Genomic DNA, 14,518 nt, shown 5'->3' with positions numbered 1-14,518 from the left:
TTATGAGTTGTGTGAAAACATCATCTGGGTCCAGATCAAAAATGTGAAAAAAAAAAAAAATCTAAACCAAGGAGGCTTGATGTATCAGTTCCATCAGTGCAGTAACTTCATGGTGACAGTGCTGCTGATTTGTCTTCACTGTGACATATGTTGTTGTTCATATTATTTGCTTCTTTGCAGACATGTTGCAGCAGTTGGTGATTAAAGAAGAAATACTCCCTGAACAGCAGGAGTTGAATCTGAGTGTTGACCAGAAGGACATTAAACAGGAACAAGAGGAAGTCTGGACAAGTAACGAGGGACAGCAGCTTCACCGGCTGGAGACTGAGAAGACCAAGTTACATTTTGTCCCTGTGAAGACTGAAAATGATGATGAAATACCACAGTCATCACAGGTTCTTCAAAACTCAGGTGGGAATTGATCAAAACTCTGTTGTCAGAAAATATTTGCTAGAATAGAATTTAATTACTCTGAAAATGGAAAAGGCATTCCTCCTGCTGCATGCAGAAAAAAATTGCCCCATAGTGCATTGCGTCAGTATCCAGGGGCCTCATGTACAAAGCGTGCTTACGCATGAAAACCTGGCGTACACCCGTCTCCACGCCCACGTGCAAATGTATCAAAAGTGAAATGACCATGGAAATGTGCAGTGCTTCACGCAAAAATCCTGGCTGGCATACGCACGTTTCTACAGATAATGTTCCACTGTGGACACATAGAGGTGATGCAGGGAACCATTAATAGTGTGAAAACAAGAAGTCATCAGAATGATGTGCACATCAGAGACACACTGATGAAATTTTAACACACCCGTGTGTTTGCAATTATATGGATGGATATAAAAGCACGTGCAAAGTGATGCGTAAAATGGCACTAACAGTGGCTGTGTTAGTGTTGTTAGAGGATATATCAAATGGTGCAATCTGACGTGAGCGTGTATTCAGGGAACACGAGGATTTACTTCCAAATGACAATAATTGGCTCATAAACCAATTTCAATTACCAAGGCCACTGTTGCTGGAGTTGCTCACAGAACTGCATTCGGTCCATAGCGCAATACAGCAACAAGCCAGGGGTTGTCTGTGTGCACACAGGTGCTGACCACGCTGGGCATCCTGGAATCATGGGCATTCCAGTGTGAGATGGCTGATTGGTCAGGAGTGTGCCAGTCAACCTTGTGCCGATCACACCAGCTGTGTCAAGACTAGCTGCATGGGACGCAGTCATCCGAATCTCATCCATGTACATTCCAACGTTACAGCTCAGCGAGAGCCGGTTTCCCAAATGTAATCAGAGCTGTTAACTGCACACATGATGTGTTTGTTTCTGTTAATAGGAAACATTTTAATTCCATCAATGTTCAAATCATTTGGCATGATTGGGGGGGGGGGGGGGGCTGTGTGGTTAAATAATTTATCCGTGTAATTGTTCCAAATGAAAACCAGCGCAGACAATTTGGGCATGTGCCCATTCAGATATGTTTTTTAAAATTATTATTAATGTTTTTTGTTTTGCTTGATGATGAGCTGCAGAGCTTCTTAACAGGCTTCTTGTGTTCAGTATTTGTCAATAAACGTGTGTGTAAATTGCCTCACCTTTTTAGCATCAGTGTGCGTGCGCTGTTTTGCGTGTCAGCCTGGTTCATTGTGCCGAATTAAAAGCATTGACAGCTTAAGCAAGCGGCCTGTAAGTCTTTAACCCTCTGGAGTCCAGGGTATAATTGGCCATTTTTGACTACTTCTGGTTTTTCCTTTATAATTTACCTTTAAAAAATGTTTACCTGCCCTTGTTTGGTGTCATTTTTTTTTTCAGCACAACTTCACTTGTGTGACTTTACAGTTTCTCATTTATTCTGACCTCCTGTATTAACACAGTGAACCTAAAATCACACAAAAACATAAAATCCAAGTAGAAGAAAGTTTTTTTTAGACTGTGAAAACCACAAACTTGTGGTTTTTATAACTTAAAATCTAAATATAAATTGTAAATTTCAAAAACGTACAAATGTAGCAACAAAAACAAAGTTAAATACAACTATTTACATAAATGCAGGAAATGCTTCAGGCATTTTTGTACATTATTTACAAAACAGTCAAATATCACAAGATTTAGAATGTAAATATAAATCGTACATTTCAGAAACATATAGTGCAGGAAATGCTAATGCTAAGCCATTTACAAAACAATCAGATATCAAAATCACATGCAACACAAATTATTTGTGCCACTCAAAAAAAACAAACAATTCCTGTCCAACACAACACAGAGGGGCACATCACAGGCCTGACACTTCCACGGTGTGTCACTCTTGTTATCCACCTGAAGGCACCGTTGGCACCTCAATCTGCCTTTTGTGGCTTTTTGGTGAGGATCTGTGCCTGTCACAATTGGCACAGGAACGTGGTTCTGGCTCCTGTTCTGTGGGACACCTGTCTTGTCTGTGCCACACATTTGACACACCAGCTCCACCATAAAGTCCTTGTGTGTCTGGGCTGCACTTGCTTGACCCTGCTGATCTCATGATGCAAGATGAATGCATTTATGGTTGCAATGTCAAGGAAGTGCAGCAACACTGTCCTGTACCAGCGTGCAGTTTTCTGATGGGTGGAGTAGTACTGGATGAGCTGGTCAGACAAGTCGACTCCACCCATGTTTTTACTATAAGCCAACAGTGGGGTAGGACAGGGAATTACTTTCACCGTCCAGCGTCCACCCTTCACCCTTCTCTGTACTGTCTCACCCGAAAACGCATGATGGATGGTGGAGCACACAGATACCTCCCATGTGTCCATCCACTTTACAAACACCAGAGGCCCCTCTCATCTATCTTATAGATCCTCTTTCAGATTTTTTGTGAGAGCATTTGCCCTCCTTTTGGGGCATCCTCGTCTGTTGTCCCTGTATGTGCCACATGCCCAAACTTCATGTTAGCCAGGTCCATGAACAGTTTGGGACTCGTGTAAAAATTGTCCATGTAAATGTACCGAGTGAGGATGGCCTGGTCAGGTTCATGACCACATCGTACGACAGCCCGTGCTCACTTGTGGTCACAGTCTTGCCAGTGTAAATGTGAACTTGATAGATAGATAGATAAACTTTATTGATCTCACAGAGGAGAAATTCACATGTTATGTCAGCTCTTAAGACAACACACAAGGTGGGTGCAAGTAGAGGAAAATGTTCATCAAACAGTGTGTCTAAGGATAAGCAATAATAATAACATTTGTAACAGTACAAGACATAAGAAATGAGGTAGAAATAGAATATGTATGTATTGACTGTGTAGCCATTACTTGAAACAGCCAACACAAAAAGTTTCATGTCCCATTTTGTTGGCTTGTCCTTCAAATATTGAGTCATTTCAATTTTTGCCTTCATCGCCACCATCCTTTCATCCACTGCCAGCTCCCTGCTCGGGTGGTAATAAGCCTGGCAGGCACTGAGGACGTCATCATAAAGAGGCCTGACTCCAAACAGTTTGTCATGACTTGCTGTTCCCTTTTTTCTATCATTTTTTACATCCTGATCTGGATCAGTTAGGTGGATGTTCTAGGATATCAATCTAAATCTGTCTCTGGGCATTACTTTAGCTTGAAAGGGCACAGACAAAATATTATTTTGTTTCCAGTAGTCCTGAAGACTTGGCAGTGACACCAACGACATGTATATCAGAAGTCCAAAAAATTTCTACAGATCTTCCAATTCAATGTCTGTTTAGTTGTATTTTTTCCCTAATGCGTTGTTTTTTGCAGTAATTTTATTGGTGTTGGCACCAGAATCCTTACCATCTGTTTCATACTCTGACAATGTGCTGCACACTCAGTCTTTCTCCAGTTTAAAAAATAACTGAAGTGCTTGCTCTACATTCATAAAAGACCTCATTTTTACAAAAAAACAACAACAAAACACTGACCACACACACTTTAATAAAGTGCAATAAAGAGAAAGCGACCACACAAATGGACCCACGTGGGGTGGGTGGGCTGTGATCAAACACATGTGGGGTTAGTGACATCTGAATAGTGGAAAATTCCCGAGCCAGCCAACCAATGAGGAAGAAGGAGACATATTTCTTCCCACCGCTGTCGATGCTGCAGTAGAGAAGGAAATGATCCTTCTGGCTGCGTGTGTGTACATAAACGCGCAATGAAAAAAGACAATATTATTCATGAAAATGTACTGTATGGCGACTCATAAGTCAAGTTATAATAGGCTTATTAACAAAATTTAAAAAGTGCTATAAAGGTTGAAGTGTCCATGTTCAACACACATTTAAAGGGAGCCTCAGAGTGCAGCAGATTGTTACACCTGCTTAATTAGGTCATGTGACTTTTTACGCGAGGGCGTGTCATTCGACTCCAGAAGGTTAAGTTTAGATTTAAACTCAGTCAGAGAAACTAGGCAGTCAAGTTGTAACTTGCAGATTGTTCCATGCAGTGGGGGCAGATGCCTTTTCCCCAAAGCTCAGTACGAACATTTGAAACTGAAAGTAAGTAAAGGTTGTGAGAGCGCAAGGAATATTGTCCAGTACTCCTTGGCTATGTGCGGACACAGGTAAAATGGAAGCAAACCTAAAATCACTTTGTATATGACAATATACCAATGATGAAGCCTGTGGGTGGCCAAAGAAGACCGTCCACCGAGAATATCAATCAATCAATCAATCAATTTTTTTATATAGCGCCAAATCACAACAAACAGTTGCCCCAAGGCGCTTTATATTGTAAGGCAAGGCCATACAATAATTATGTAAAACCCCAACGGTCAAAACGACCCCCTGTGAGCAAGCACTTGGCTACAGTGGGAAGGAAAAACTCCCTTTTAACAGGAAGAACCTCAGCAGAACCAGGCTCAGGGAGGGGCAGTCTCTGCTGGGACTGGTTGGGGCTGAGGGAGAGAACCAGGAAAAAGACATGCTGTGGAGGGGAGCAGAGATCGATCACTAATGATTAATGCAGAGTGGTGCATACAGAGCAAAAAGAGAAAGAAACAGTGCATCATGGGAACCCCCCAGCAGTCTACGTCTATAGCAGCATAACTAAGGGATGGTTCAGGGTCACCTGATCCAGCCCTAACTATAAGCTTTAGCAAAAAGGAAAGTTTTAAGCCTAATCTTAAAAGTAGAGAGGGTGTCTGTCTCCCTGATCTGAATTGGGAGCTGGTTCCACAGGAGAGGAGCCTGAAAGCTGAAGGCTCTGCCTCCCATTCTACTCTTACAAACCCTAGGAACTACAAGTAAGCCTGCAGTCTGAGAGCGAAGCGCTCTATTGGGTGATATGGTACTACGAGGTCCCTAAGATAAGATGGGACCTGATTATTCAAACCTTATAAGTAAGAAGAAGAATTTTAAATTCTATTCTAGAATTAACAGGAAGCCAATGAAGAGAGGCCAATATGGGTGAGATATGCTCTCTCCTTCTAGTCCCCGTCAGTACTCTAGCTGCAGCATTTTGAATTAACTGAAGGCTTTTAGGGAACTTTTAGGACAACCTGATAATAATGAATTACAATAGTCCAGCCTAGAGGAAATAAATGCATGAATTAGTTTTTCAGCATCACTCTGAGACAAGACCTTTCTGATTTTAGAGATATTGCGTAAATGCAAAAAAGCAGTCCTACATATTTGTTTAATATGCGCTTTGAATGACATATCCTGATCAAAAATGACTCCAAGATTTCTCACAGTATTACTAGAGGTCAGGGTAATGCCATCCAGAGTAAGGATCTGGTTAGACACCATGTTTCTAAGATTTGTGGGGCCAAGTACAATAACTTGAAAATGAATGAAATGAAATGAAAATTTAAGCAATACCGTCTAATAATACTGCCTAAGGGAAGCATGTATAAAGTGAATAAAATTGGTCCTAGCACAGAACCTTGTGGAACTCCATAATTAACTTTAGTCTGTGAAGAAGATTCCCCATTTACATGAACAAATTGTAATCTATTAGACAAATATGATTCAAACCACCGCAGCGCAGTGCCTTTAATACCTATGGCATGCTCTAATCTCTGTAATAAAATTTTATGGTCAACAGTATCAAAAGCAGCACTGAGGTCTAACAGAACAAGCACAGAGATGAGTCCACTGTCCGAGGCCATAAGAAGATCATTTGTAACCTTCACTAATGCTGTTTCTGTACTATGATGAATTCTAAAGCCTGACTGAAACTCTTCAAATAGACCATTCCTCTGCAGATGATCAGTTAGCTGTTTTACAACTACCCTTTCAAGAATTTTTGAGAGAAAAGGAAGGTTGGAGATTGGCCTATAATTAGCTAAGATAGCTGGGTCAAGTGATGGCTTTTTAAGTAATGGTTTAATTACTGCCACCTTAAAAGCCTGTGGTACATAGCCAACTAACAAAGATAGATTGATCATATTTAAGATTGAAGCATTAAATAATGGTAGGGCTTCCTTGAGCAGCCTGGTAGGAATGGGGTCTAATAAACACGTTGATGGTTTGGATGAAGTAACTAATGAAAATAACTCAGACAGAACAATCGGAGAGAAAGAGTCTAACCAAATACCGGCATCACTGAAAGCAGCCAAAGATAACGATACGTCTTTGGGATGGTTATGAGTAATTTTTTCTCTAATAGTTAAAATTTTGTTAGCAAAGAAAGTCATGAAGTCATTACTAGTTAAAGTTAATGGAATACTCAGCTCAATAGAGCTCTGACTCTTTGTCAGCCTGGCTACAGTGCTGAAAAGAAACCTGGGGTTGTTCTTATTTTCTTCAATTAGTGATGAGTAGAAAGATGTCCTAGCTTTACGGAGGGCTTTTTTATAGAGCAACAGACTCTTTTTCCAGGCTAAGTGAAGATCTTCTAAATTAGTGAGACGCCATTTCCTCTCCAACTTACGGGTTATCTGCTTTAAGCTACGAGTTTGTGAGTTATACCACGGAGTCAGACACTTCTGATTTAAAGCTCTCTTTTTCAGAGGAGCTACAGCATCCAAAGTTGTCTTCAATGAGGATGTAAAACTATTGACGAGATACTCTATCTCCCTTACAGAGTTTAGGTAGCTACTCTGCACTGTGTTGGTATATGGCATTAGAGAACATAAAGAAGGAATCATATCCTTAAACCTAGTTACAGCGCTTTCTGAAAGACTTCTAGTGTAATGAAACTTATTCCCCACTGCTGGGTAGTCCATCAGAGTAAATGTAAATGTTATTAAGAAATGATCAGACAGAAGGGAGTTTCAGGGAATACTGTTAAGTCTTCTATTTCCATACCATAAGTCAGAACAAGATCTAAGATATGATTAAAGTGGTGGGGTGGACTCATTTACGTTTTGAGCAAAGCCAATAGAGTCTAATAATAGATTAAATGCAGTGTTGAGGCTGTCATTCTCAGCATCTGTGTGGATGTTAAAATCGCCCACTATAATTATCTTATCTGAGCTAAGCACTAAGTCAGACAAAAGGTCTGAAAATTCACAGAGAAACTCACAGTAACGACCAGGTGGACGATAGATAATAACAAATAAAACTGGTTTTTGGGACTTCCAATTTGGATGGACAAGACTAAGATACAAGCTTTCAAATGAATTAAAGCTCTGTCTGGGTTTTTGATTAATTAATAAGCTGGAATGGAAGATTGCTGCTAATCCTCCGCCCCGGCCCGTGCTACGAGCATTCTGACAGTTAGTGTGACTCGGGGGTGTTGACTCATTTAAACTAACATTCATCCTGCTGTAACCAGGTTTCTGTTAGGCAGAATAAATCAATATGTTGATCAATTATTATATCATTTACCAACAGGGACTTAGAAGAGAGAGACCTAATGTTTAATAGACCACATTTAACTGTTTTAGTCTGTGGTGCAGTTGAAGGTGCTATATTATTTTTTCTTTTTGAATTTTTATGCTTAAATAGATTTTTGCTGGTTATTGGTAGTCTGGGAGCAGGCACCGTCTCTATGGGGATGGGGTAATGAGGGGATGGCAGGGGGAGAGAAGCTGCAGAGAGGTGTGTAAGACTACAACTCTGCTTCCTGGTCCCAACCCTGGATAGTCACGGTTTGGAGGATTTAAGAAAATTGGCCAGATTTGTAGAAATGAGAGCTGCTCCATCCAAAGTGGGATGGATGCTGTCTCTCCTAACAAGACCAGGTTTTCCCCAGAAGCTTTGCCAATTATCTATGAAGCCCACCTCATTTTTTGGACACCACTCAGACAGACAGCAATTCAAGGAGAACATGCGGCTAAACATGTCACTCCCGTTCCGATTTGGGAGGGGCCCAGAGAAAACTACAGAGTCCGACATTGTTTTTGCAAAGTTACACACCGATTTAATGTTAATTTTAGTGACCTCCGATTGGCGTAACCGGGTGTCATTACTGCCGACGTGAATTACAATCTTACCAAATTTACGCTTAGCCTTAGCCAGCAGTTTCAAATTTCCTTCAATGTCGCCTGCTCTGGCCCCCGGAAGACAATTGACTATGGTTGCTGGTGTCGCTAACTTCACATTTCTCAAAACAGAGTCGCCAATAACCAGAGTTTGATCCTCGGCGGGTGTGTCGTCGAGTGGGGAAAAACGGTTAGAGATGTGAACGGGTTGGCGGTGTACAGGGGGCTTCTGTTTAGGGCTGCGCTTCCTCCTCACAGTCACCCAGTCAGCCTGCTTTCCCGGCTGCTCGGGATCTGCCAGGGGGGAACTAACGGCGGCTAAGCTACCTTGGTCCGCACCGACTACAGGGGCCTGGCTAGCTGTAGAATTTTCCACGGTGCGGAGCCGAGTCTCCAATTCGCCCAGCCTGGCCTCCAAAGCTACGAATAAGCTACACTTATTACAAGTACCGTTACTGCTAAAGGAGGCCGAGGAATAACTAAACATTTCACACCCAGAGCAGAAAAGTGCGGAGAGACAGGAGAAGCCACCATGCTAAATCGGCTAAGAGCTAGTAGCTACGCTAAGCTAGCGGATTCCTAAAAACACGCAAAGTGAATAATGTGTAAATAATTTAGAGGTGATTCAGCAGAAGGAGTGCTTTAGTTAAGGCACGTAAAGATTACACTGGGAAACAAATCGTAATCTAGATAACTAGATCAATCTAACTGCGCAGATTAAACAGCTAACAGATACAGAAAAACACCGCTGTGCTCCGGAACAGGAAGTGATACAATACCGCAGTGAGAGCCAACCACCAGTAGAGGCAAGCAAGCAATCCTCTCAATATAACTCTCAATGATGAGTCTGGACTTTACAATTTGTTATAAATCTCAAGGCAGCATGATAAGCTGTATCAATTTTGTGAAGACACTTAGCAGAGGCACGTATGTACAAAAAATCACCATAGTCCAGCACTGATTTAAAAAAAAAAAAAAAAAAAGATGGCAGCAACAATCCGCTTTTTTACATTAAAAGAAAAACACAAATTACGAAAGGAAAAACCCAATTTCAGTCTCAGTTTTTTCACTAGTTGAAGAACATGCACTGTGAAAGTTAGGGAGTAAAAGTAAGTCCCTTCGGCTGCTCCCTTGTTTGCACTTGGGGTCGCCACAGCAAATCCAAGGTGGATCTGCATGTTGAATTGGCACAAGTTTTACGCCGGATGCCCTTCCTGACGCAACTCCACATTACATGGAGAAATGTGGCAGGGGTGGGATTTGAACCCGGAACCTTCTGAACTGAAACCAAGCGCATTAACCACTTGGCCACCACCCACTGTCAAAGTTAGGGAGTCATCAGTTAAAATGCCTAGATATTTCAAAGAACTAACAGTCTCAATGATCCTTCCATCCAGGGTGACCACAGCAGGGATGTGTGCTCTAAACTTTGAGTTACTAAAGATCATGCTCTGAATGTCATAAAAGATTTACAGATAAAAGCTTGTCTGAACCAGTGCATGACAATTCTTTCAGAAGAGAAACACTTTGGTTGTTCAGAGTGTGGTTGAAAGATATGAAGGAAGACGAAGCCTGAGCAGACACAAGAATTCATATCAGAGAGAAATGAACAGGCTGTTCTGAGAAAAAGATTTGGACAAATAATTAATGTGAACGTGCACATGAAAATTCACAGACTACTAAATCTACTAAATATTTTACCACACTCAGAGCAGCCAAAAGTAAAAATAAGTAAATTGTAAACACAATAATTCTTACACGAGAAGAATGTTTTTAAGGATTTGGTGAAAACAAACAAACAAAAAAATCTGCTGTTTTTAAAGGAGATGTCGCAAAGAAATCATAACTTAGATTTAGGCAGTTTGTGACTATCTGATGATACACGGGGATTACTTTGTGCACTTCCCTGACCGGTCTCAATGTATACTGCATTTGCAGCAAACGGCTACGAAGACTGTTGAAAACAAAGTACTAGTGAATACTCGTTTTTCTGATTGTTTCTGACAGCATTTACGTAGTTTTGAGGAAAACATCTTGCGTGCGCTTGAATTGAATGTAGCTGCTAACTAGGGTTGGGTATCGAGAACCAGTTCTTTTTGGGTATCGTTAAGATTCGATCCACCGATAGCAATAGTCTTTTTGCTTAACGATTCCCTTATCGGTCCTTCAGAGCAGCCGTTGTTTTTGAGGGTGTTTGTCGGGAAAATGATCATTTCTCTATGTTGATTACAGACCCTGCAGCGGCTCTGTAATCAACCGTTTCTGCAGTGCGACTCCACTTGAAGCGTGAACCAATGAAATAATGCTTCGATCCGCTGGCTCATTGTTTCTTTGATTCGCTGCTCTTCAGAAGCAGCAAGTCGGCTTCTTAACCCCTCTCAAAGCCATTAAAATATGTCAATCGTGAGTCACTTTATGTGGATTAAAGTCACTAACTGGGACTCTTGTCTTGTTGCAGTCAAGAAATGAGAATCGTCCTCTGTTGGCACAGCTCCAAACGCTGCGCGGCTGTCTGCAGAGACAGAGTCCGGTCGGAATTAATAACTTCAAAATAAATTGCCATTTTAAATAAAATTACACCTCTTTCCAAACGCTGTAATACAGACAAACTACAGTCGACTAAAATGTTTTTTTTTCCCTCCCAAAATGAGACGTCCTGCATTCTTTATGAATTACATCCTGACGTGCAGCACAGCCCTCTGCAAGAGCTCAGCTCAGATGTATGGAAAGACATTCATGTCAATAATGTCTGAAAGGAAATGCTTTTGACAGAAACTACAGACTTTGTTTATTTCTATTTATGTCCAGAGATCAAGGATCCACATGTAGAGTTTATTATGTCCAGAGTTTAAGGATCCAGTGACCAATTTCATATTTATTTACATTAAAGCTGAATCTCAATTCTACACCTCATCCCTTCCCCTTACCTTTTCCCTTCCGTTTTGCACAGGCACGAGAGACAGGAGGGCATCTCAATTCTCTTTTTGGAGCGAGGCGGAGGGGTAGGTGGAGGGCTATAAACCCCTTCAAACGAAGTGAATCTGGATGCACACTCCGTTTGGAGGGGTAGGAGGAGCTTACCGCTGTCTCCAAAAAGACAAACATGGCGCCGAAAGAGTCGCACAAATGTAAACGACTTTCTTTACAAATTACACTGTTTAGAAAGTTATAACTTGCCAAAAAACTTTACAGGCAATTGCCTATGACAGCAACGTGTATGCTGCTGGATGCATGTTGTGTATATTGTCGTTCTGAAGAATATCATAACTTTGCTCGTGTGCTGAGGTGTTATAATGCACATACACACGAACACTACAATAAGACACTTTTATATCACAATTGAGAAAATCATGATAAAAGTTCCATCCATCCATTTTCTTCTGCTTCATCAGAGGTCGGTCGCGGGGCAGCAGCTCAAGCAAAGCTGCCCAGACCTCCCGATCCACACACACCTCCCCAGCTCCTCCGGGGGAACCCAGAGGCATTCCCAAGCCAGCTGTGAGACATAGTCCCTCCAGCATGTCCTGGATCTTCCCCAGGGCCTTCTCCCAATGGGACATTCCCGGAACACCTCTCCAGCGAGGCGTCCAGGGGGCATCCGAAAAAGATGCCCGAGCCACCTCAGCTGGCTCCTTTCGATGTGGAGGAGCAGCGGCTCGACTCCGAGCTCTTCCCGAGTGACCGAGCTCCTCACCCTATTTCTAAGGGAGCGCCCAGCCACCCTGCGGAGGAAACTCATCTCGGCCGCTTGTTCTTTTGGTCATGAGCCAAATCTCATGACCATAGGTGAGGGTTGGAACGTAGATCGATCGGTAACTCGAGAGCTTTGCCCCCCTGCTCAGCTCTCTCTTCACCGCGATGGTCCGATACAGCGACCGCATCACTGCAGATGCTGCACCGATCTGTCTGTCGATCTCACGCTCTATCCGTCTCTCTCTCTCGTGAACAAGACCCAGAGATACTTAAACTCCTTCACTTGAGGCAAGGACACTCCACCGACCCGAAGAGGGCAAAGCACCTTTTTCCGGTCGAGAACCATGGCCTCGGATTTGGATTTGCTGATTTTCATCCTGGGTGCTTCACAGTCCAGTGCACGCTGAAGGTCCTGATTTGACGAAGCCAACAGAACCACATTGTCCGCAAACAGCAGAGACGAGATTCTGTGGTTCCCAAACCGGACCCCCTCTACACCCTGACTGTGCCTTGAAATTCTGTCCATAAAGGTAATGAACAGAACCGGTGACAAAGGGCAGCCCTGGCGGAGGCCAACGTGCACTGGAAACAGGCTTGACTTACTACTGGCAATGTGAACCAAGCTCCTGCTGCGGACGTACAGGGCCTTCTCCAGATCCAGAAAACACGTGGACTGGGTGGGGTGAACTCCCATGAACCCTTGAGCTCCCAATGGAGGGTGTAGAGCTGGTCCAGTGTGCCACGACCAGGACGAAAACCACACTGCTCCTCCTGAATCCGAGTTTCGACTATTGGTCGAATTCTCCTCTCAGTACTCTGGAATAGACCTTACTGGGGAGGCTGAGGAGTGTGATCCCCCTGTAGTTGGAACACACCCTCCGGTCCCCCTTCTTAAAAAGAGGGACCACCACCCCAGTCTGCCAGTCCAGAGGCACTGTCCCCGAAAGCGGGACGTTGCAGAGACATGTCAACCAAGACAGTCCCACAACATCCAGAGACTTAAGGTACTCCGGACAGATTTCATCCACCCCAGGAGCCTTGCCACTGAGGAGCTTTCTGACCACGTCGGTGACTTCGGCCTGGGTGATGGATGAGTCCCGACAACATCCCCAGTCAGGGTCAACAGCTCCCTACCCGCACCGTAGACAGTGTTGGTGGAGAGCTGCTTCTGCCTCCGGAGGCATTGGATGGTTTGCCAGAATTTCTTTGAGGCCGACCGATAGTCCTCCTCCATGGCCTTCCCGAACTCCTCCCAGACCCGAGTTTTTGCCTCTGCGACTGCACAGACTGCAGCACACTTGGCCAGTCCCACCTGCCAACAAAGACACTGTATATGTGTAACACATAACCTGGCGTCCTAATAGGCTTACGAGGTCTGTGAGAAAAGTATCGGACCTTTTTATTTTTTCAAAAACTAGATGGATTTGAATCACGTGCGATTACATCAGACAAGCTTGAACCCTCGTGGGCATGCAAGAGTTTTTTCACGCCTGTCGGTTACGTCATTCGCCTGTGGGCAGGCTTTGAGTGAGGAGTGGTCCACCCTCCTCGTCGGAATTCCTTTGTCTGACTTCTTCCTGAGAGACTGTCTCTTTGCTTTATCAAAATTTTTTCAGAACCTGTGAGGCAGATCAAAGTGGACACCATTTGAGAAATTAAGATGGTTTTCGGTGAAAATTTTAACGGCTGATGAGAGATTGAGTGTTACTGTTGCTTTAAGGACTTCCCACGGAGCGGGACGTCGTGCAGCGCTCTGAGGCGCTGTCGTCAGCCTGTTTCGAGCTGAAAACCTCCAAATTTAAGCCTCTGTTGACCCAGGACATCATGAGAGAACAGAGAACTTTCAGAAGAGGTCAGGATCAGCAGTTTATCCGGACATTCCACTGTTAAAGGAGATTTTGTAATGAAAGACGTGCGGACGGATTGGCGTGTCAGCAGGCAGCCGGCGCGGCGCGCTGCCACAGGAAAAACACCTCCGTTGGAAGCCTTAAGGACAAGTTGGAACATGTCCAGCTGTTAAACAATTTCTCAGATACTCACTCTACTGAAAGCCATCAAAAGCTGCCTGGTTTTTACAAATGGTTATCAACACGGAGGTATTTTTCCTGTGGCGGCACGCAGCGCCGGCTGCCTGTCGATGCGCCAATCCGTCCGCACGTCTTTCATTACAAAATCTCCTTTAACAGTGGAATGTCCGGATAAACTGCTGATCCCGAGCTCTTCTGAAACTTCTCTGTTCTCTCACGACGTCCTGGGTCAACAGAGGCTTAAATTTGGAGGTTTTCAGCTTGAAACAGACTGACGACGGCGCCTCGGAGCGCTGCGCGACGTCTCGCTCCGTGGGAAGTCCTTAAAGCGACAGTAACACTCCATAATCTCTCATCAGCGTTAAAATTTTCACCGAAAACCAGCTGAATTTCTCAAATGGTGTCCACTTCGATCTGCCTCACAGGTTGTGAAAAA

At 43.5% G+C, this 14,518-nt stretch overlaps 1 protein-coding gene across 1 annotated transcript in view; it reads left to right on the top strand.

Moving 5' to 3' along the window:
- LOC117522184 overlaps positions 1-14,518 on the top strand; it is a 44,581-nt gene that overhangs the window by 23,153 nt on the left and 6,910 nt on the right. Inside the window, exon 3 of the mRNA XM_034183586.1 lies at positions 181-411. Within this exon, the coding sequence (XP_034039477.1) occupies positions 181-411 (231 nt within the window). The remainder of the gene's footprint in view (positions 1-180; positions 412-14,518) is intronic.

This window comes from Thalassophryne amazonica, chromosome 12 (genome assembly GCF_902500255.1).
Source record: "Thalassophryne amazonica chromosome 12, fThaAma1.1, whole genome shotgun sequence".
In the NCBI taxonomy this organism is placed as follows: Eukaryota; Metazoa; Chordata; class Actinopteri; order Batrachoidiformes; family Batrachoididae; genus Thalassophryne; species Thalassophryne amazonica.
Note: the sequence above shows the minus strand (reverse complement) of the source record. Positions and strands in the feature narration are given on the sequence as shown.